This window comes from Microtus oregoni, unplaced genomic scaffold, assembly GCF_018167655.1.
Source record: "Microtus oregoni isolate MIOR12 unplaced genomic scaffold, Mior012 000021F_ref0000039, whole genome shotgun sequence".
In the NCBI taxonomy this organism is placed as follows: Eukaryota; Metazoa; Chordata; class Mammalia; order Rodentia; family Cricetidae; genus Microtus; species Microtus oregoni.
This window is the reverse complement of record NW_024543080.1, coordinates 380,097-404,563: the sequence shown is the minus strand read 5'-3', so window position 1 is coordinate 404,563 and position 24,467 is coordinate 380,097. Positions and strand designations below refer to the sequence as shown.

The following is a 24,467-nucleotide window of genomic DNA, read 5'->3' as shown; positions in this document are numbered from 1 at the left end:
CTACAATAAAAACTATAAAGCATTGGTTATATGAAGCTGGAGCATAGTGGTCAGTGATATAACATGGGCTCAGAACATGTGTGCCTTTGGTTTAATTTCCAGTACCAAAGTATATGTAATGAGCTCACGTCGGGGAGGGGTGTATGCAGGCACACACAAACTTTTTTTTTTTAAAGACATGATCCCAAGCTGGTATCAAAGTGAGGCTTGGGTTGACCTCCAGCTTCTAGGCCAGCAGCCTCCACTGAGATTACAGGTGTGTGTCACCATGCCCCGTTTTATTCTCTACTGCAGACTGAACCCAGGGTTCAAGTACGCTAGGCAAGCACCGCATCCACTGAACACATTCCAAGTCCTGAAAGAAACAGCACACACTGGTCATTTTGCTAAACTTAAACTTTAATTCTAATAGTTCAGTTGTAGTCTTTGTGTTTTGTATTGCATATGGTTGTAAATGAGAGAACTGTGATATGTCTATTCATCTTAATCCCTTATTTCGTTTTCTTGCTGGGCATTAACTCAGATCTGCAGAATTGATCAAGTATCAAAAGTAGGTATTACCATTCAACACTGTGCTGGTACATTGAATCTAAGATTTTTCTTCCTTTTCAAATTATGAGTATCGTATTTATGCAGTTTCAAATTTATTTTTTTGTTGTTATCTTTTTTTCAAGACAGGATTTATCTGTGTAGCCTTGATTGCCCTGGAACTCACTTTGTAGACCAGGCTGGCCTCAAACTCACACAGATCCACCTGCCTCTGCCTCCCAGTGCTGGGATTAAAGACGTGCACCACCACTGCCTGGCTCAAATTTCTTTTTGCCAAAGTAGAAGATGGGTATCATCAGGGATTTTATGCATCAACTGGAACTGTGACAATTACTCTCTGCTGCTGCTTCTAATTAGTATTGTGTGTTAAAACACTGGGTTTAGGAAATTGAAATATAACGTATCAAATAACTCTAAAAGGAATACTATGATTTCAGAACAAAAGATACACTAAAGGACAGAAAACAGGATGAAATTGGTAAAACTTGTCTACAAAATGAGTTCTAGGACAGCCAGGATGGTTACACAGAGAAACCCTGCCTTGAAAAACAAGAACAACAAAAAAAGTAAAACGTAAAAAAGTAGTGGTTCTCAACCTTGGCAATACTTTGGCCCTTTAATACAGTTCCTCCCGTGGTGAAAACTCCACAAAAGTATTTCATTGCTATTTCACAACTGGAATCATACGACAAATATCTGATATGCAAGATATCTGTTGTACAAAACCTGTGGGGGGGGTCAAGACCTACAGGTTGAGATTCAATGACTTAAAGCCAGGAGAAATAAATAAAACACAACATTTCATTAACTCAATGTTGGCATGTCTAATAAATATGAAATTTCATGATTACTGAAAAAAACACAACAGAAGAAATTTCTCCTGCAGTGAGACACAGCTGCAGTTTTCAAGGGAGTTGAGAAAGTACTGGCATCTTGATTTCTACAGTGAGAGCAGTAATTTAGTCTCAGAGACGGAGAAGAGTGTGAGATCTGTCTGAAATGTTAACAAGGTTGTCCCCCCCAAAAAATGAATAAGCAGCCTCCCCCAACAGAAAGAAAGGATCTTAATGAAAGAGCCCAGGACACATCTCCCTCTGACACGCACCACCAGGCTGGACATGAAGCAGCGGCAGATAAGGACGACAACTGCCGGAAGCCAGTTAGCTACTTTTCATAATTCCACTCAGTGATTCTCTACTCCCACCCACAACATGGAATGAAAATATCTAACCTAGCCTACAGATTCTAATCTAAACAGGATATGGAAGGAAGTCAGACATTAGTTTTGGGTTGTTTTATTTTGTTTTTAAAGAGGGCCCTTAGGTGCTTCTGAAGCATAGACAAACCCGACTATGACTGATCTCCCTCAGGATCTACATCTTCTACCAAACTGTCTACTACAACTCAGCAGGTCCCCTTTATAAATATGCAACCTCTTATTATTCAGAACAGTGGCCCTCAGTCTAAGTGCCCATTTGAATCACTCAGGGGCAGCTTCAAAATCTTGATATCAAACCAAACTCCAGAGAGAATAAATCAGACACTCTGGGATGAGAATTTCCCGTGATTCTAATGTGCAGACAAGGTGAGGCGCATTGCAAACAGCAGAAGTCCCTGAAGACAGTAATTCTTCCAGTAGAGCTTTCAAAGCCAGGTGTGGTGGCACATGCCAGTTAATCCCAGCACTCAGAAGGCTGAGGCAGAAGGAGTGCCTTGAGTTCGAGGCCATCCTAGGCTATATAGAAAAACTCTGAAGACAAAATAAAACAAGAATAGCCTACTCTATATAAATCTTAGTCACACACACACACACACACACACACACACACCAGTCTGCCTGCAATCATTAAGATTCTGAACACAACTTTCACTGTTTCCATCTAAAGTTCTTTCTTCCTCCACTCCTTAAAATTAAACCCTTACTTGTATTTTAGCCCCAGTGTTCACCATTATGCATGAATAAGCTGATTTCATTTGCACGTGGATGCCTACTTAAATAAGTTGTATGAGGTATCATATTTACATATTATATAGAGCAAACAATCAATTTTTTTTTAATTTATGAATAATTGCAAATCAAGGAAGAAGCCAGGGACAAAAGATAATGTCTTTTCAGAGTCATAGGGTGGCATCTCACAGCAAAAAAAAATGTTTTCTACCCAAGTGACTTTTAAAATAAACCTGTTTTGTATGTTTTTCTACACTGGTATAATGACATTAATATGTCTTAGCGAAGTTAGATACTTACCACCTTAGAATGAAAACAAATTATGAAAAGCTTTCAAATATTTCGCATAAAATGTAGTTTAGCTTCAAGTATATAGACAATATGCTTGGCAACATCTAATATTCTTTTCTAATGCAGAACGGTAGCCAGCAACAACTCACGTCTCCATCAAGAAATGGCTGCTTAGCATTTTATAACTGCAAACCCACTACATGTGTTTATTATTACCCAAGAGTAAGTGTGTTAAATACGAACTGAAGAATAACTAAGTGCATCAATACTTCATTAAAAAAACTGTATCTATATTCATATGGGCCATAAAAATCACCAATGATTACTCTGTTACCAAGTGTTTAAAATAAAATCTTTACTAGCAAAAACATATTGCTTGTGGTTGAGGGTGTTGCTCAGAGAGACACAGAGAGGGGGAATATGAATCCTTCATCACAATGCTTATAATCACACTTTGGAGGCAGAAGCATGAGGATTTTGAGTCCTAGGCCAGTCACCCAGCACTACAGAGTAGATCCACTATTAAACAAGCAATAAAAGAAAGAAAACAATTTGATTACTAAATTAATTGTGTATTCACTGAGCGCCTTTTATCTGCTTGGAAATATATGAAAACTAAAGTATTTGGAGTTACTTGAAGACAACAAATGCAGCAACCACAGTATTTGGCATTTGTGGCTGATTTCCTTTTTTACCTTATTTGGTGACTTCAAAGGTGAGATGGCTATCTTATTTGGTGTCTGTGTTGTAGAATTTAAAGTTGATCCAATAACGCCACTTTCCGATATAGTTATGGTCTTTGATGGAGTTCCAGGAGAAGACTGTGAAAGAACCCTACCTGCAAATGAGAGGCAGCACACGGGTGACTGTTAGTAACAGGTGAAAACCTTACACGATGATAACCTACATAGACAAGGACTTTAGAGACATTAGTTAGACCCTAAGGGGTATAGTGAACCTAAGAATTATCAAAAATATGCTCTGAAACATAGCTAAGCTATTTCTATCAGAGTAAGCTTGGGACAATTCAGGACTTTTGCCCCCAGTCTGCTTCAGCCTCTGTGCTTCCCTGTTCCACGGCTGTCTTCCTAGCTGTACTTCCCTGTTCCACGGCTGTCTTCCTAGCTGTGCTTCCCTGTTCCACGGCTGTCTTCCTAGCTGTACTTCCCTGTTCCACGGCTGTCTTCCTAGCTGTACTTCCCTGTTCCACGGCTGTCTTCCTAGCTGTACTTCCCTGTTCCACGGCTGTCTTCCTAGCTGTACTTCCCTGTTCCACGGCTGTCTTCCTAGCTGTGTTTCCCTGTTCCACGGCTGTCTTCCTAGCTGTGCTTCCCTGTTCCACGGCTGTCTTCCTAGTTGTACTTTTCGTGTACTACAGCTGACTTCCTATTTGAACAATTTTTCAGGGAAAATTGAAATCCACAATTTTACTGGGACACAGCTTTGTTGGTAGAGGGCTTGGTTAGCATGCAGGAAGCCATGGATCTCTCCCTAGAACCTGTTCAACCAGGAAAGATGGGACACCACTTGGAAGGTAGAGACCTGAAGATCCAGGTTCATTCTCAGCTACACAGCAATAGGCTAACCAGGAATACATCAGACTTTGACTCAAAAAACAAAAACAAAACTCATACAGACACTTATAAAAACAGCTACCAGGGGCCAGAGAGATGGCTCAGTGATTAAGAGTACTTGCTACTCTTCCAGAGAACCAAAGCCAGAGCCCAGCACCCACATCAGGTGGCTCTGGGCTTGGCAGCAAGTGTCTTCACCTTCTCAGCCATCTCACTGGGCCCTTACTGGGAAAACTTTTTAAAATAAAGTAATCCTTAAAGAACTAAATGGTAAAGGAACAAAAAATTACTATCTCCCGGCAGTAGTTGTATACATCTTTAATCCTAGCACTTGTAAGACAGAAGCAGATGGATCTCTATGAATTCAAGCCCAGCATGGTCTATAGAGCTAGTTCTAATACAGACATGGTTACACAAAGAAACCCTGTCTCAAAAAAAGAAAAGGAAGAAAAAAGAAAAGGAAGGAAGGAAGGAAGGAAGGAGAAAAATACTATCAAGAAAAACCCTAACTGTATTAGGGGAGACCAGTAAAAACCCAGGTATAAAAATAGAGTATAACTAGGGGGCAAGTTATAAGTCAATGTAAAAAAAACTAAAACAAAAAAAAATTTAACTAAAGTTAAGTATATGTCTCCCAGACAGAAATTTAACAGAGAAATAAGAGAACTAACAGATGTTAAGACTCAAATGGACTTAACAGAAATCTACAGAACATTCCATCCAAATATAAAAGGATATTCCTTCTCAGCACCTCACAAAACCTGCTCAAAAACTGACCGCATACTAGATAACAAAGCAAACATCAAGAGATAAAAAAAAAAATGGAATAACCCTCTGTATCTTATTGAATCACCATGGCTTAAAATTAGAATTCAATAGGAACACTAATTCCAGAAAGCCCACAAACGCATGAAAATTAAACAGTGCTCATCAGAATCACCAATGGGTCAAAGAAGAAATAAAGAAATTAAAAACTTCCTAAAATTCAATGAAAATGACCACACAGCATACTCAAATTTAGGGATACAATGAAAGCAGTGTTAAGAAGGAAGTTCATAGCACTAAATGCCTACATAAATAAGCTGGAGAAATCACACACCAATGACTTAACAGAACAAAAAGAATCAAACTCACCCAGAAGGACCAGATGGCAGTAAATAATCAAATTGAGAGCTGTAATCAACAAAACAGAAACAAAGAAAACAATACAAAGAATCAATGAGACAAAGAGTTGATTCTTTGAGAAATATCAATGAAATAGACAAACCTTTATCCAAACAGACCAAAAGGAACAGAAGAGAATATTCAAACTAATAAAATCAGAATGAAAAGGGGGACATAAGAACAGACTCAAGGAAACCCAGAGAATCATGAGGTCATATTTTGAAAACCTGTACTGCACAAAGTTGGAAAATGGAAATGGACAACTTTCTGGATAAATATCACTTACCAAAATTAAATCAAGATCAGATAAGCAAATTAAATAGACCTATAACCTCTAAAGAAAGAGAAACAGTCAACAAAAGTCTCCCAACCAAAAAAGCCCAGTACCAGATGGTTTCAACGCAGAATTCTACAAGATTTTCAAAGAACTAATACCAATACTCCTCAAATTATTCCACACAAAAGAAACAGAAGGAACAATACCAAACTCCTTTTACAAGGCTACAATTACACTGATACCCAAAACAAGAAAGAAAACTACAGATCAATCTCACTCATGAACTTTGACACAAAAATACTCAGTAAAATACTGGCAAACCATTTCCAAGAACACATCAGAAAAATCATCATGACCAAGAAGGCTTCATCCCAGAGATGCAGGGATGGTTTAACATACGAAAATCTATCAATGCAATCGACAGTATAAACAACTAACTGGGAAAAAAAATCCACATGCTCATCTCATTAGATGCTGAAAAAGCCTTCAATAAAATACAACATACCTTCATGACAAAGGTCTTGGAAAGAGCAGAGGGATATAAGGAACATACCTAAACATACAACAAGCCAACCGCCAACATCAAACTAAATGGAGAGAAACTCCCAGCGATCCCATTGAAATCAGGAACAAGACAAGACTGTCCACTCTCTCCATATCTATTCAATATAGTTCTTGAAGTTCTAGCTATAACAATAAGACACTAAAAGGAGATCAAGGGGATACAAACTGGAAAAGAAGAAGTCAAACTCTCACTATTTGCTGATGATAGTTTACATAAGCGAACCCAATAATTCTACCAAGGAACTCCTACAACTCATAAACACCTTCAGTAACAAAGCAGGATACAAGAGTAACTCAAAAAAAAAAAAAAAAGCAGTAGCCCTCATTTATACAAATGATAAATAGGCTAAAAAAGTAATTATAGAAACATCACCCTTCACAATAGCCACAAATAAAATAAAATATCTTAGAGTAACTCTAACCAAACAAGCGGAAGACCTGTATGACAAGAACTTTAAATCTTTGAAGAAAGAGACTGATGAAGATATTAGAAAATGGAAAGATCTCCCATACTCTTGGGTAGGTAGAATTAACATAGTAAAAATGGCAATCTTACCAAAAGCAACCTACAGATTCAATGCAATGACCATCAAAATCCAGCAAAATTTCTTCAAAGACCTCAAAAGAATGGTACTCAACTTCATATGGAAAAGCAAAATAACCCAGGATAGCCAAAACAATCCTGCACAATAAAAGAACTTTTGGAGGCATCACAATCCCTGAGTTCAAACTCTACTACAGAGCTACAGTACTGATAACAGCCTGGTACTGGCATAAAAACAGACAAGAGACTCAATGGAACCGAATAGAAGACCCAGATATCAATTCACACACCTATGAACTCCTAATTTTTACAAAAAAGCAAAAAATATCAAATGGAAAAAAGAAAGCATATTTAACAAATGGTGCTGGCATAACTGGATATTAACATGTAGAATGAAAATAGATCCATATCTATCACCATGCACAAAACTCAAGTCCAAATGGATCAAAACCAACCAAACTGAACCTCACAGAAGAGAAATACACTTGAACGCATTGGTACAGGAGACCACTTCCTAAATATAACCCCAGCAGCACAGACACTGAGCAACAATTAATAAATGGGACCTCCTGGAACTGAGAAGCTTCTGTAAAGCAAAGAACATGGTCAACAAGACAAAATGGCAGCCTACAGAATGAGAAAAGATCTTCACCAATCCCACATCAGACAGAAAGCTGGTCTCTAAAATATATGAAGAACTCAAGAAACTAGTCATCAAAAAAATATATAATCCAATTTAAAAAAAATGGGGTACAGACCTAAACAGACAACTCTCAACAGAGGAATCTAAAATGGCTGAAAGACACTTAGGGAAATGCTCAATATCCTTAGTCATCAGAGAAATACAAATCAAAACAACTCTGAGATTCCATCTTACATCTGTAAGAGCAGATAAAATCAATAACACTGATGACAACTTATGCTGGAGAGGATGTGGGATAAAGGGAACATTCCTGCATTGCTGGTGGGAATGCAAACTGGTACAGCTGCTTTGAACATCAGTATAACGATTTCTCAGAAAATTAAAAAAACAACCTTCCTCAAGACCCAGCAATACCACTTTTGAGTATACATCCAAAGGATGCTCAATTGTACCACAAAGACATGTTCATAGCATCATTATGTGTTATAACCAGGACCTGGAAACAACCTAAATGTCCCTTGACCAAAGAATGGATAAAGAAAATGTGTTACATTTATACAATGGATTACTACACAATGATTAAAAAAAAAATGACATCTTGAAATTTGGATCTGTATGGATCTAGAAAACACTGAGTGAGGTAACCAGACCCAGAAAGACAAATATAATATATACTCACTCATAAGTGGCTTTTAGACATAGAAAAAAAAAACAACCTACAATTCACAATCCCAGAGAACCGAGACAACAAAGAGGACCCTCAGAGAGACATACACAAATCTAATTTACATGGGAAGCAGAAAAAGACAAGATCTCCTGAGTAAATTGGAAGCATGGGGATCATGGGAGAGGGCAGAAGAGGAGGGAGAGGAAAGGAGGGGAGCAGAGAAAAATGTATAGCTCAATAAAAACAGTAAAAAAAAAATAGTTAAGCATATGCCAGGTGTGGTGGTGCATGCCTTAAATCCCTGCACTTGGGAGGTGAGTCTGAGGCCAGCCTGCTCTACATAGTGAGTTCCAGGCCAGCCAGGGCTACATGGTGATACCCTCAAATACAAATAAACTGCAATGTAAGGTAAATACACGACATAAATAATCCATCCTGATGGGAACACATATAAAAACAATTACATGAAGACACCTCATTAAACTTCAATAACGTCTAAGAGTGGCCAAGAGGTGAGAGGAGCAAGGCAGTCACGAGGGTGGCAAAGAAAGTCACTCCAGGCAAGAGAAACATTGCTAAGACCCTCAGTTCCAAGAGAGTATAATCTAGTTGCTATCTCTTAAGATAAGTTAAATAGGTTTGGGCTGATAGGAGGCAAAATAAAAAGGATATAAATAGATCCTAATGGCTAAGAGAAGACTGCATTTGAATAAGTCAAAGCCAAAACTAAATATTTTAAGCATGGATGTGACAAGATCAATTTTTTTTTTTTGAGAAACCAACTATACATAGGTAAATCAATTCAATAAGGACCCCCTCATTTAAAAAGAATCTTTAACATTTTGAAACAGCATTAGCTACAATAAAAAATGGTGTAACCTACTACTTATAATACAGGACAATTACTTTTGTAGCTTAAAATGTGATATATAAAAAATGTAGGCACTATATAAAAGAAGGAACTAAGCTGGGCATGATGTGAATGAATACTCACAACCTCAGTCCTTGAGAGAAAAACTACTGTGAATTCAGAAGCCAGACTGGGCTACAGAGTTAGCCAGGCTAGCCAGGGCTAAAGAGCAAGATCCTACCCCTTCCTCCACAAAAGACAAAATTATCTCTGCAAACTGAACTTAGCACTAACAGTTCCAGCAACACAACGGGTATCTATCTCTATGCTTTTGTCAGCAATTGCAAGGCAAACCGTGATTAGCTTGTGACATATGATAAATGACCCAAGGACCGAACTATGGCATCCATGGCACTAATTCATGCTGATCAGGGAGAGCTGCACTGTCGGGGATTTTGTCGCTGTTTTGTATTAGTTCTGTATCTCATGAATTGATACCACAAGGTCTTTAGGCATAGCCAACCTTTCTACTAACTGAACCACAATTCCTAACAGAATACTTGAAGGTTAAATAACAAAACTGATGGGGCTGGAGAGATGGCTCAGAGGTTAAGAGCACTGGCTGCTCTTCCAGAGGTCCTGAGTTCAATTCCCAGCAACCACATGGTGGCTCACAACCATCTGTACTGACATATGGCGCCCTCCTCTGGCATGCGGGTAGAGGCAGAATGTTGTATACATAATAAATAAATAAATTTATAAAAAAAAAAAATAACAAAACTGATATAGTTACTTATGATGACACATTTTAAAGTATATAATATAAAGAACTGGGTCACATTAGAAAGTACTGGTAGATGTAATACAGCTTAAATTCTGTTATTATTTAAGTAACTATCATTTGGTAACATGACAATTTTCTGCTCACAAAGAATTGTATGGGGGGGCTGAGTAGGGGGTTCAGCCAGAGGCAGTGGGTTACAATTTCCCATCTTGTGTGTTTATAGATTTTGTCTTGTGTGTATGTATCTGTGTATGTGTTTCTTGTGCTTTCCGTTGTTTTGTTTTTCATTCTGGTTTATTTGCTTTTTGTTAGCCTACTTTTCTAAAGAGAGAGAGAGAAAACTGGAATGAGGGAGAGGGGAACATCTGGGAGGAATTGGGAGGGTTGAGGATTCAGGAGGAGTTGGGGAGAACTGTAATCACAATACAGTGTATGAAAAAATTATTTTTAATAAAAAAGAGTACAAAATACTAATAAATAAGCTGATTGCTACACTGAAAACATATTAAAGTGGCAGAATGAGCTTCTCTAAATCTAAAAGAAAGACATACATATAGTTTGATAAGACTATAAAGAAATATAACCTGTGATGACCGGTGGTGACACTTGAGTTGTCTGTCCTGTGACCGCTTTACTATTAATTGGTTTTGCAAAGATCAGCTTCGTGATCACTGGACCAGAGGTTGGTGTTCGAGGCTTCTTAGCAATCTGAAACATATAGATAACTATGAAGACATCTGTTTCCATAAAAAATCTACGAAGGAAAGTTAGACAAGATTCATACACATACTTAATTCGTACATTAAGTCAGGTTATTTACCAAATTTATCTATGTATTAATGTATAAAACATTTAAAACAAACCAATTCACCAAAATATTAATATGATCATATCTATAAGCTCATATGTCCTAATTCCTCTAATTTCATAAATCCCTAGTCTCTCTGAAACATGCAGATGGTGAACAAAATAGTAAAGTTTAATAATAAAAGTGTTTAATAGTGAAACACTATGCACAATGTTAGTTTCCAAAAAAGCTATTCAATAACAAAAAGATGGAGTTCAAAAAGTACAATACAAACAATGAGGTACCACTGCACACATATGCATGACCACCTTCATCTATGATCCAAAATGTAAATTATTACGTATTACAGATTTTCAACTACATTTTCTTTCTTTTCACTTTCTCTTTTTTGCTCATTTTGTTTTTGAGATAGGCATCAGTTCAGGCTGGCCTGGAGCCCACTATGTAGCCCAGGCAGACCTTGAACTCATGGCACTCTCCCTGCCTCAGCCTCCCAAGTACTGAGATTACAGGCATAAGCCACCACGTTTAGCAGACTTTCCATAGGAGTGAAAGAAGAACTGAACCAGTTCAAGTCAATTACAAAGACAGTTTTGTAGAAGATCTGTAAAAGGCTCTGAAACATAGTTACTAAAATAGTATTTATTGTACTTTAAACTACTGGAAGGGACTATCCATACATTATTTAATTCATCTCCAATATGAAGTTAAAATATGGGCACACTGCTGACCTAAACTAAAATTTGCCACAAGTCAAAAAAGAGAGAGGTACCAATGTAGTACAGTTATTTTTTGAGACAGGGAGGGTCATTCTTGTGAAGCTAACTAATGAGACCATGCTGGCCTCGGACTCCCAGGAAAGATCACAGGTGTGAGCCACTGTGCCCAAGACCGATGTTTTTATACTGAAATTGTCAGGAAAGGCAAAGGCATAACTGCTAAAAGAAAAGAGCGGAAACTTACCTGGCATAAACTCAAAGTTTAGTGTGTGAGGAACAGTAACTATTTTACCTTTAGACAGGCCCTAACGTACTATTTATTACTGGAGGTGACAAAGTGAGTACGCATGACCAACAATAGCAATCCATCAGAAACAATACTGATCACAGTCAGGCATCAGTTCTATGTGTTCAAACTACAAACAGCATGCTATCTTACACTCACAATGTAACTTTCTTGCACTCAGAACTTATTAGTGACACAAATACCTCTGAGAGAAAATCGTATTTTCACAAAAGGAAGTCCATCCATTAGTGTGTAACAATACATCCAGCTTGCAAGCCATGACACAGCTGCGTAAATTCACTGTGCTCTGGGAAGCTGATGTAGTCTTGAGACATGAAGGGAAGCACTTCCCAAGAGCTTACTAAAGCTCTAAAGCAAAGTGGAATCTCACATATATATAGTATCAGTAACCACAGAGGTAGACTGTCTTAGAAACACCTAACCTTAGCTATTAAAAGTAAGACTTGAAAGTATCTCCCCCTTTCCTGATTTTAACCATTATATATTATATGCTTACCAAACAGGAAAAAAATCCAAACACTGGAAGCAAAATTACATTAATTATTCAAATGAACGATCTCATCTTGCTCTTATGGTTGTATTCTTTTAGTGGAGCACTGTTCAAAATAACAATTTCCAGATCCATTAAGGAACCATAATTAGTTTTCAAAAAAAGCCCTCACATTGCCTAGGCTGGCCTTGAAGTCCTTATCCTTCTGCCTCTACCCCCAAGCTCAGGGATTACAGACATGTACCACCACACCTGGCTTTATGTTCTGGATATGGAATGCAGGACTTTGTGCATGCTCCTGAAAATGATTCTTGATTTATTAATTATGTATACAGTGTTCTGTCTACACGTATGCCTGTACACCAGAAGAGGGCACCAGATCTCATTACGGATGGTTGTCAGTTACCATGTTGTTGCTGGGAATTGAACTTAGGACCTCTGAAAAAGCAGCCAGTGCTCTTAACTGCTTAGCCATCTCTCCAGGCCCTTGAAAATGATGCTTTATGCTTATTTTACTTACACTTTTGTTCTAAGGTAGCTTAGGAATCAAAGTGAAAGGGGATGCTGCCTGGCCTGGGTTCATTTGCTGGAGTGCTTGCCTGGCATACACAAAGCTCACCAGTGGTTTAGAGCACTTGTTACTCTTGCAGAGGACCTAGCTTCCTTTCCCAGCACCCTAAGAAAGGCTCAAAACTATCTGCAACTTCAGTTTCAAAAGATCTGAAGCCTTTTGGGATTTGCAGGAACAAGGTACACACATGGTATATATACATACATACATATATACATTTAAGCAAAACATTCATTCACATAAATAATTTAAACAAAAGAAAACCTTAAAAAATTTAAGAAATTTTCAATATATTTATGAAACTAGAAGATTAATACAAAATGAAAAAGGAAGAAAATTTACAAATAAGGTAGAAAAGTAAGCCAAATAACTCATGCAAATAGCTCTCAGCATGCCGTCCCAGACCTGCTAGCTGCTTACTGTTCTCCCACACGGGGCACTGCAAACACGGGCCAATGGTTAGCTATCTGGAATTGGGTATGTCTACACACCCATCATCATCATGCTACAGTCAATACCGTCACTAATTCTGAACGTGAGTCTTCACTCTCACCTGCTGTCCATGCTCAACCACCTCAGTACTCTAACTAAACTCAAAACAATGCTGCAGACTACATGGGGGAAATCAGATTTCTATGCATATAGGCCTTGAAATATATGTATCATGGGGACTAATGTAGAAAACTCTAAGTTTGTAGTTACTTATTAATGGAGGAAGATCATTGGTTAAATAAAAAGAAACTGCTTGGCCCTCATTGGTTAGAAGATAGGTGGGAGGAGTAAACAGAACAGAACGCTGGGAGGAAGAGGAAGTGAGCTCAGACTCCACAGCTCTCCTCTCGGGAGCAGAGGCCTCAGAGAGACGCCATGCTCCCAGCTCCCAGGCAGAAGCACGCGATGAAGCTCCGACCCAGGATGGACATAGGCTAGAATCTTCCCGGTAAGCGCACCTAGGGGCACTACACAGATGATTAGAAATGGGCTAAATTAATATGTGAGAATTAGCCTAGAAGAGGCTAGATAGAAATGGGCCAAGCAGTGATTAAATGAACAGTTTGTGTGTTGTTATTTCGGGCATAAGCTAGCCAGGTAGCCGGGGTGCTGGGGACGCAGCCCCGCCGCCCTTATTACTACAACTTATTTTTTTTTTTTAAGTGTTTTAGGGTCTCAGAAGTTGCTTCTGAGTTAGAAACATTTGAGTTACCTGAAATCAGCTGGATACTTAGAAAATATTCTAGTATGTTTCCTTGGTTTTCTGCTGTTTATTTCAATTATTTAATTGATTATTTTACTTATCTATTGGTTTTTTGTTTTTGAGTCAGGGTCTCACTTTATCATCCTTCTCGCTGTCCTGGAACTCATTATGCCAACCAGGCTGTTCTCAGACTCAGAGATCCGCCTGTTTCTACATCCTGAATGCGGGGATTAAGACACGTTCCTCCACGCCCAGCTCTGTTATATATTCTTTTAAGAAACATAACTTTTAAAACAAATGGAATCAGTCTTTATAAAACCAACAACAATAAAAAGAAGTGAGTGTTAGGCCAGAGTCTTTTACTATCAATACTTAGAAAATTAGAGTAGGAAATTAATGGATAGAAATAAATTACTTATTGAAACTGTACACTGCTCTCATGAATGAAAAAAATCACTTTGATTTCTATCATTAGTTCTTTGAGACCATGATAGTGATCCACACTGCCAAGGCCAATCAAAATAGGCTTCGATACTAAGGACAGGATACTTAACAGTGATAGGCTAGGCTATCTCATTCAAGAGCGCCTCAGCAAAATAAATAAATAAACTAATTAAAGCATGAGGTAACAAAGATGGAGAACATGAACTATTAAATAACAGCAGAAAGGATACAGCAAGTTACAAGACTTGAAAAAGTTTAAGCTTCTTAATGCAAAGTTCCTGAGAATTAACGTCTCTAATTCTTTTCCAACACAGTAACCAAAACTTGAATGTAAATATCAGCTAAGAGGAAACACCTCTCCCAAATTCCTTACACTCCTTCCTTTGCTACTTTGGCTCATACCTTCTTGTCTGTCTTTCTTTCTTTCTTTCTTTTTTCTTTTTTTTTGGTTTTTCAAGACAGGGCTTCCCTGTGTACTCCTGGCTGCCCTGGAACTCACAGAGATCTGCCTGCCTCTACCTACCAAGTGTAGCCACAGCTGACTACCTCCTGGTTTCTTTTAAAAGACAACCTTCCAAACATGGGATGGACTGTGTTTTCCTTCTCGTAAGTGAATCACTATATTTCTAAATATTTCTAAGCATTCTGCTATCCTAAAGAGGCTTTTCTGGACATTAGAAGAAAAAAAAAACAAAAAACATTTCATGTATGCTCTGGTAATCCGCTATTTGAGGTATTTGAGGGTATTTTTCATACTATTAAGTGCTATTCTGAAGGATCTTCAATGTTTTAAGAACTGTGCAATTCTATATTGCTTTGTTTTGTCTTGTTATATGATCAAGTAGCCATCTTAAGCTAAGGTAAAACTTCAGAGAGGAAGTTACCCCCAGTTCCACAGTCAGCAGGACAGTACAGGGGAGACAAGCCCAGTGCTCTGCTCCATCCTATTCACTGTCTTCCTCACACTGCAAACATGAACGATGGACAAAAAAGCTCCAAGTAAGATAAACGCTGGTGAGCATCAGCTATTGCTGCACCCAACGGTTCTCAGAGCAGCAAAGTTTAGCCTTTAGTCATTAATTAACCAATAAAAAAAGAAGGTTGATTACTTGATGGCTCTGCAGTAAGTAAGTAGGGCATCTTTATGCCAGCAAAACAATACTCTTGTAGGCAAACTATCACTATGCATAAAATCTTTAAAAAGCTACAAATAAACAATTCAGAAATTTAACCAAAATTTAGTTTGCTATGAAGTTTTCTGGTAAAAAGTTTCATGGGCATTAGACATACCAAATTTAAAAACAAAACAAATTCATACAATTACTTTAAAACATTCAAAAGAATTCATTAGAAGTTATGCAATTAACAACCCTATAAACACAACTTTGAGTCAGTTTAATTTTTTAACATGCACTTTAAGTAATATGCCCCCTTTGTTGCTTTTACCTGTACTGTTTTTAACTGTTGGGTCTGTAACACAGAGGGCTGAGTTGCAGTATTAATCAGTTGACTTCCTGGGGTCAATGCTGAGACACCAATGACAGGTTTCACCTCTGGCCCCCCTCCAATGGTAACTACTTTAATTTGCTGCGGTGGCAACTTAGCATCTCCTGGCTGGGCCTGAGCTGTAACTTTCTGAGCCTGGGGTAGTTGGCTATGGGGTAGTGCTAAAACAATTGGTGAACCAGATTTGCCCAAAGTTGTTAAAATTAACTTCTGTCCATCTGGTTTAAGGGTCTGATTGCCAAGTTTAAGATCAGATGTCTGTGATACTTTGTTTAGAATAATCTGATTGGCTGATATAGTCACAGGAGTCTGAGCACCAAGTTTTTGAAGGCCACTTGGAAATGCTGGTTTCACTGTGGTATTAGAATCTGCTTTAGTAACTGTGGTATTCACTGCGACTTGGTTAGTGTGGTTACTGTACACTGTGATGGGTTCCGTGGAAATGGGCGTGGCTGTAGAGTCACCAGTAGAATTTATGCTGACAATTTCTTCCAGTTGTGTCTCCATGGGAATTGGGGATGACACAATCACAGCCTCAATACTATCCTCCTCCACTAAAGTTATAGCAGTGTCCATTATGTCCTCTGGAAGCAAGCTATTCACCTCAGCCGGCACCACCTCCATGACCGCTCTGCTTCTAGGAAGATGCCCAGGTGCTGCAAGAAAGAGGAAAAACTGTTACCAGGTTTTAAAGCACATTTTCAAAAATACATTCAGGAAAAATGTAAATAACAAAACCAACAGTGCTGAAATTAGTAATTAAATGAAGAACATTCTGGATATTTATCTAGATTTCACCATTTTCAAAATAGTAGCTTTTAACAATCTAGGATATGGAATTATCTGTAAATCTTCAATGGTCTATCTTGGTCCTCCATAGGATACTACTGTTAGAAAAATCCACTAAATGTTAATGGAGTTTCTAGACTATGGGACCCAAGTCTAATCAATTAGCTTCACACTAAGGGAACTTTTCTTTGGAGAGATTTTCAAATCCTCTGCCATTTAAAGTGTCAAAGGGGAACTAGTTAAGAATTTACACATCTAGAAATCTGGCTCAGCAAGTAAGAGCAACTGTTGCTCTTGCAAAGCACAGTGCTCAGTTTCCAGCACTCACATGGTGGCTCCTAACATTCTGAAACTCCAGTTCCTGAGGAGCCAAAGCCCTCTTCTGACTTCCATGGGTACCAGGCACACACATGACGCACATATATACATGCAGGCAACACATACATAAGAAATAAAAATAAATATAAAAAGAAGAAAATATATACAGCAGTCGCCATCAAGAGAAAAAAGTAAGTCCAGATTATGGACAAATCAGCTGTAATGCTTTTACCTAAAAATCTTTAGAGTGCCCAATAAAAGAGTGAATTCCGGTACCAGCATGTATTAAAGCAGCCCAGCATGTCTAGACTAGACAGCAGTCAAGTGTTTGCTCAGAGAACTTCAAAACCCTTTAGAACCCCACCAGCAATTCTTCCTCTTCTTGGAGGCATGACATCATCTCACCACTGGCTCAATCCTTCAGCTTCCTGAGTGCTAGCACTGCAGGTGGCATCACCACACCCATCTTATTTTCTTTAAAATACATAACAAGCATTGAAAAATGAAGAGTAGCACATATAGCTGGCAAGGAACATGGCCTGTAATCTCAGCCCTGGGAAGCTGAGTAGGACTGTGGCACGCACGTTCTAGGGCAGCCTGTGTTACACTAAAGAGAAACACATACAAACTACAAACTATATTTAGTAGCCATGGCAAATATTACTGCTGCCAAAATAAGCCATCAGTATAGAGCACTTACTATGGCAAAGATGGCATAAGTGTCCTCCCCAAACCTCTGATTCGTGTAGCATTACCCTATTTCATAGATTAAAAAATGTAGAAAGGTTAAATAATTGTCCAAGGCAAAAGTGAATGGTAGAGGCAGGATTCAAACTCTGGTTTGTATGATTCCAAAGTTAGTCATTTTAACTGCAAAATTATACTATCATAAACGCTGGTGACTAAAATAAGCCTAAGCCTTCACAGTCAACTTCCTGTCCTGAAAGCCCACACTACATGAGTGTTGTCTATCCCAACAGCTTTGTATTTTTGCTCACACTAGAACTTCATGTACAGGAAATCATGTACAGATGTTCCTCAGTGAAAGACGCTGTCCCACAAAAACAATCATAAAATGCTTAAGTCAAATATGCAATCCACCTACCAAACAACCAGATGGCAGAATATCCGACCCCTGGAGGGAATCACAGGCTGCTGTGGGCCACCCCACATGGGTGTTAGAATGAACTGCAGTTCTCGGGAAGAACAACTGGTACTCTTAACCTCAGCCACTGAGCCCTCTTCCCAGCCCCACCTTAGCACGTGTAAAGCAGTGCTTCTCAACCTGTGGGTCAGGACCCCTTTGAGAGTCAGATTGCCCTTTTACTGTGGTCTCAAATCAGGCATCTTGCATATCAGATGTGGACATTAATATTCATAACAGAAGCAAAATTACAGTTATAAAGTAGCAACAAAAATAGTTTTATGGTTGGGGGTCACCAAAGCATGAGGAACTGTATTAAAGGGTCACAGCAGCAGGAAGGCTGAGAACCACTGATGTAAAGGAAGAACGAAACAACTCCGCTGAACTAGTTACTGAGAGTCGACCTTCTGTGGCAGACACCTGTGTACACACAGTTGTATCGCATGCCCTCCTGACAGCATGACTCTGACACAGTCCGCACTGCTGCTCTCAGCACCAGCTCTTCCTTCTGACTGTTAAGTATATCCTACTGCACAGCTCTCCCACACTTTGTGTATCCATCCACTTAGTACTGGGCATTGGAACTTTCTCAGTCTGAAACTGCTATGGTAACCCTGCTGTAAACATTAAGTTCAAGGTTCATGGCTATGTCTTTCCATTTCTTTTGAGGAAGAAGTCAAACTTTTATGGTTCTGTTGGATGCAGGCACTCAGATTACCTCATTCAGTAGGGGTGGAGCATCCAGGTCATGAGCACATCTGTAGTAGGATGAAGAGCCTGTGTGACTGTGGGTGGGGCCCTTCGTGGGTGTGGTAGAGACTGTGTGGCTATGGGTGGGGCCCTTTGTTGTGTGTGGTAGGGACTGTGTGGCTATGGGAGAGGCCCTTCATTACGTGTGGTTAGGATTTTCACTGAAGCATATGTCACTGGGGTTGGTATTCTGTGAGCCTGTACTGTGAATGCCTGTAAACCTATCAGTATCCATGGGGTGTTTATAGCTTTGGCTGTGTTCAGCACCCAGTTTGTGTGCCATGCCTCACTTCTCCATTTTCCCCAAAGTTTGCAAACTATAATAATTATTTTCACCTACGTATTATTGGGACTGATAGTTTTCCAGCATATATAAAGAACTCATTCAGCTCAATAAGAATCCTAAAAGCTAGCACCCCCCACCCCGCCAAAAGGTCTTAAGGCTGGTGTTGCTGAAATTATAGGCATGTGTCACCATGTCCCTGCTATTAAGTCACTCAAATGCACTTGCACATATTCTTACACACACACACACACACACACACACAATTACACATGAAAAGATAGTCACACAGATGATAAAAGGGTTGGGGAAGAAATCAGAGAATCAATACCCTTCACAATAGCCACAAATAGCATAAAATATCTCGGAGTAACTCTAACCAAACAAGTAGAAGACTTGTATGACAAGAACTTTAAATCTTTGAAAAAAAAAAAAAAGAAGACACCAGAAAGTGGAAGATCTCTCATGCTCTTGGGTGGGTAGATCTAATTTTTTTTTTGTTTTTGATTTTTCGAGACAGGGTTTCTCCGTGGCTTTTGGTTCCTGTCCTAGAACTAGCTCTTGCAGACCAGGCTGGCCTCGAACTCACAGAGATCCGCCTGCCTTTGCCTCCCGAGTGCTGGGATTAAAGGCGAGTGCCACCACCGCCCGGCGGGTGGGTAGATTTAACATAGTAAAAATGGCAATCTTACCAAAAGCACCTACAGATTCAACGCAATGCCCAGCAAAATTCTTCAAAGACCTCGAAAGAACAGTACTCAACTTCACATGGAAAAGCAAAAAACCCAGGATAGCCTAAACAGTCCTGTACAATAAAAGAACTTCTGGAGGCATCACAATCCCTGACTTCAAACTCTACTATAGAGCTACAGTACTGAAAATAGCCTGATATTGGCATAAGAACAGACAGGAGGACCAATGAAACCAAATAGAATACCCAGATATCAATCCACACATCTTCAAACACATCATCTTTGATAAAGAAGCAAAAAATATCAAATAGAAAAAAGAAAGTATATTTAACAAGTGGTGCTGTCATAACTGGATATCAACACGCAGAAGAATGAAAATAGATCCATATCTATCACCATGCACAAAACTCAAGTCCAAATGGATCAAAGACCTCAACATAAAGCCAGCCACACTGAACCTTATAGAAGAGAAAGTGGGAAGTACACTTGAACGCATTGGCACAGGAGACCACTTTCTAAATAGAACCCCAACAGCACAGACACTGAGAGAAACAATTAATAAATGGGACCTCCTGAAACTGAAAAGTTTCTATAAAGCAAAGAACACGGTCAACAAGACAAAAGGGCATCCTACAGAAGGGGAAAAGATCTTTACTAACCCCACATCAGACAAAGGTCTGGTCTCCAAAATAAACAAAGAACTCAAGAAACTGGAGACCAAAAGATCACATAATCCAATAAAAAAAAAATGGAGTACAGACCTAAACAGAGAACTCTCAACAGAGGAATTTAAAATGGCTGAAAGACACTTAAGGAAATGTTCAACATCCTTAGTCATCAGAGAAATGCAAATAGAAACAACTCTGAGGTTCCATATTACACTAGTAAGAATGGCCAAGATCAAAAACATTGATGAGAATTTATGCTGGAGAGGTTGTGGGGGAAAGGGAAAACTGCATTGCTGGTGGGAATGTAAGCTAGTACAACCCCTTTGGATGTCAGTGTGGTGATTTTTCAGAAAATTAGGAAACAACCTTCCTAAAGATCCAGTAATACTACTTTTGGGTATATATCCAAAGGATGCTCAATCGTGCCACAAGGACATGTGCTCAACTATGTACATAGCAGCTTTGTTTGTCATAGCCAGAACCTGGAAACAACCTAAATGCCCCTCGATCGAAGAATGGATAAGGAAAATGTGGTACATTTATACAATGGAGTGCTACACAGCAGAAAAAAATAACAACACCTTGAATTTTCCAGGAAAATGGACAGAGCTATAAAACATTATTTTGAGTGAGGTAACCCAGACACAGAAAGACAATTATCACATGTACTCACTCATAGGTGGTTTTTAAGCATAAAGCAAAGAAAGCCAGCCTACAAACCACAATCCCAGAGAACTTAGACAACAATGTGGACACTAAGAGAGACGTACATAGATCTAATCTACATGGGAAGTAGAAAGTAGAAAAAGACAAGATCTCCTGAGTAAACTGGGAGCATGGGGACCTTGGAGGATGATTGGAAGGGGAGGAGAAAAGCAGGGAGGGGAACAGAGAAAAATGTAGAGCTCAATGAATATCAATAAAAAATAAACAAATAAATAGTTGTAATTGAAAAAAAGAAAAGATAGTCACATTGTTATAGCTTTCTGTGGTAGAGTATACACTAGGCACTGTATGCAGATGATGCTATTACATACATGTAGACAAAACACTCATACACATAAAGATAAATAAATCTATAAAATAAAAACCTAGCAATTCTATATCTAGTTATACATATCTGTGTATGCCACAGATATCTAGCACAGAAGGTCCCCGACTCTGAGTAGTTCAACCATGTTTTGTTTTTCCTTCTTTACAATGTGCAAACAGAGCACAGACACTTCCATATGAACTCTGATCTTTCTTAGGGACAGAAACACTCCATCCCAGCCTCCATTCACCCTTTTCCTTAGGATCATGACATGGATGGAGCTAGGGACTCCACATTTTTTCATAAATAAAGGTTGGCATTTCTTGCAATCCTAAGAACTCATTCTTGCAACTCAATCCAACTCCTGTGATTTTCAATGAGCACAAAACTCCATGTCCTCACTGCCGTCCTGCTGAAGTCCCCACACGACGAGTTCTGAGGGCTCCTCAACTCACATGGATCTGAGTGTGTACAATGACTAACTTGTCGTCCTGTGGGCTTACATTCCTCAGATAGGGGCATGGAATTCAGTGTGCAGTGACTAAGCACCATCCACTGGGTTGCCATTCCCGTCCAAGCTGCTCTTGTCTAAGTCAGAGGAAATCATTCACCACCAGACACATTCTTTAGCCTAGCCCACAAGGGCCCATTTTTCCCTTCCTTTCCAGGAGCCATGGCTCAAACTGAGAAGGAAGATTTTTTTTAATGGACTATTTACAAGCTAGGAAACAAAGTAACCAGTTACTGCTTCAGAAACAGAAAACACAAAGTCCTGAGGATGAAACAAAGTTTGTTTTTTAGTAGTAACAGGAAAAGCATGAGAATCATGTGGAGGCCAGTTCCTCTAGACCCTAAGTCCCACAGAGAAGACAAAGAGGTTGCCCAGGCCGGCGCCCAACATACAGAGGGAATTGGCACCCAACTGCTGAAAGAGGGAGACTGTTTTTCTTAAGTTGGACAATAATCAAAGCTACCCTTCGCTACAGAGAGGGCTACTGTACCATCCAAAGCCATTTGCTATATAAGCCCCTTTGGATTTTGGACATAACCCAGACTCAGGTGCATGCCAGGCAAAAGTTCTGCCTCTGAGCTACATTCCTAGCTCTATTTTATTTTGGACAGGGTTTGGTTAAGTCACTCAGGCTAACCTGAAAGTTACGCTCCGTCTGCCTCAGCCACCCAATAGCTCAGATAACAGGCATGTACCACCATAAAAAGATTTTTTAAAGCAAGAGCTCATGCTGGAGCAATGGTAGCACAGGCCTTTAAACCCAGCACTCGGGACAGAGGCAGATCTCTACTTACTTAAGGGAATGAAAACTTGCCTGTTTTCCAGTCTCACTCGCTTATCTGTAGGTTTCTCAGATTTCCTTTATCAAGTTAGCTTCTATTCTGTTTTCTGATTTTTTTCAAAAGATCGTTTTATTATTATATTTGTGTGGCGGGCGATGAGGTGAGTGCACAAGTACCATTGTGCAAGTATAGAGCTCCGAGGACAAAGTGATTCTCTCCTTCCACTATGTGAACGGCAGGAACAGATGTAGATCATTAGCTTGGCCAAAAGCACCATGATCTATGAAGCATCTTGCCTACTCTTTAAACAAACAAACAAACCTAGGCCTAGAGAAATGGCTCAGCAGTTAAAAAGCATTGGCTGCTGTTTCAGAAGACGGGGAATGGACATCCAGCACCCACATAGCAGCTCACAACCATTTTAACTCTGTTCCATGGGATCTGACGCCCTCTTCTGGACTGAGGGTACTGTACATATGGGTAAATGGCATACACACAGGCGAGACATCTATATATGAAGTAAAAATAATAAATCTATAAAAATTTCAATGACATCAAGAATGGTGGTCGTGTATAATCCAAGGATTTAGGAGAATGAGGCAGACAGACTGTGATTTCAGGGCTAACCTGGGGGTGGCTTGGATGAGCAGTGGCCCCCACAGGCTCACGTATGAACAAGGAATCCCCAGCTGTTGGGCTGTTTGGGAGAAGTAATGGAAACTTTTCTATGTACAGCCTTGCTGGACGAAGTATCTCAGTGGGAGAGCACTCTGAGGGTTAACAGCCTCATAGACTTCCTGCTTGTTCTCAGCACTTCCTCTACATAGAGGGAAATGTCTTCAATTAGCTTCCTGCCCCTAGGCCCTGTATTCCTTGTCACAATGAACTTTGACCTGGAACCGTAAGCTAAAATAAACATTCTTCTTTAAGTTTCTCTTTGGTCATGGTACTGTATCACAGCACCTATGTCCACATCAAGTCACAGAAGAAGGGTGAGGGATGGAAACTGAACTCACTGGAACAACACTGGCCTGGGATGTATAAGGCCCAATGTTCAATTTCAGGCGAGCGCACACGTGCGAGTGAGCGCGCGCGCACACACACACACACATTTAATTCTGCAAAACGCTTGCTTTTTCTATAACTATCAAAAAAAAAAAAGATGGTTTTCTACTTTAGTCTACAAGTTAAACTGACTTTTATTACCAATCCAGTTCTACATTCTCAAACATCACTTCAGTGTATCACACTGTGTATAAACTACTGGATTCTACTCTCAATATTTTACTAAGCATTTTGTCTATATTCATGATAGGTATTAGTCTGTGCTTTCTTTTCTTGTGGCATCTGCCTGGGATTAATGCTAGCTGCCAAAATGAAGTGGAGCTCATTCTCTGTCCAGGGAAAGCTTGCACGGAATTACCCATTTCCTCCTTACATGTTGCTGAGAATTAATCAGTGGATTCTCACAGCTTATAGGAAGCTTTCTTTTGTGTCAGCTCTAGGGACAAGGTCTCACATACACACGGGCAGGCTTCAAGTGATCCTGCTTCAACTTGTCAAGCCTCTATAGAAAGAAACCACTGTGCCTGGCTTATAAAA

At 39.4% G+C, this 24,467-nt stretch overlaps 1 protein-coding gene across 4 annotated transcripts in view; it reads right to left on the bottom strand.

The window, feature by feature from the left end:
- LOC121460863 (protein lin-54 homolog) overlaps positions 1-24,467 on the bottom strand; it is a 62,216-nt gene that overhangs the window by 25,871 nt on the left and 11,878 nt on the right. For 3 of the 4 annotated variants that reach the window (XM_041671515.1, XM_041671517.1, XM_041671516.1), the window contains exons 2-4: positions 15,836-16,551; positions 10,440-10,563; positions 3,484-3,626 (exon numbers count right to left, since the gene is read on the bottom strand). In XM_041671515.1, the coding sequence (XP_041527449.1) occupies positions 3,484-3,626; positions 10,440-10,563; positions 15,836-16,519 (951 nt within the window). In that variant the 5' untranslated portion in view covers positions 16,520-16,551. The remainder of the gene's footprint in view (positions 1-3,483; positions 3,627-10,439; positions 10,564-15,835; positions 16,552-24,467) is intronic. The other variant, XM_041671518.1, reaches the window with a different exon arrangement.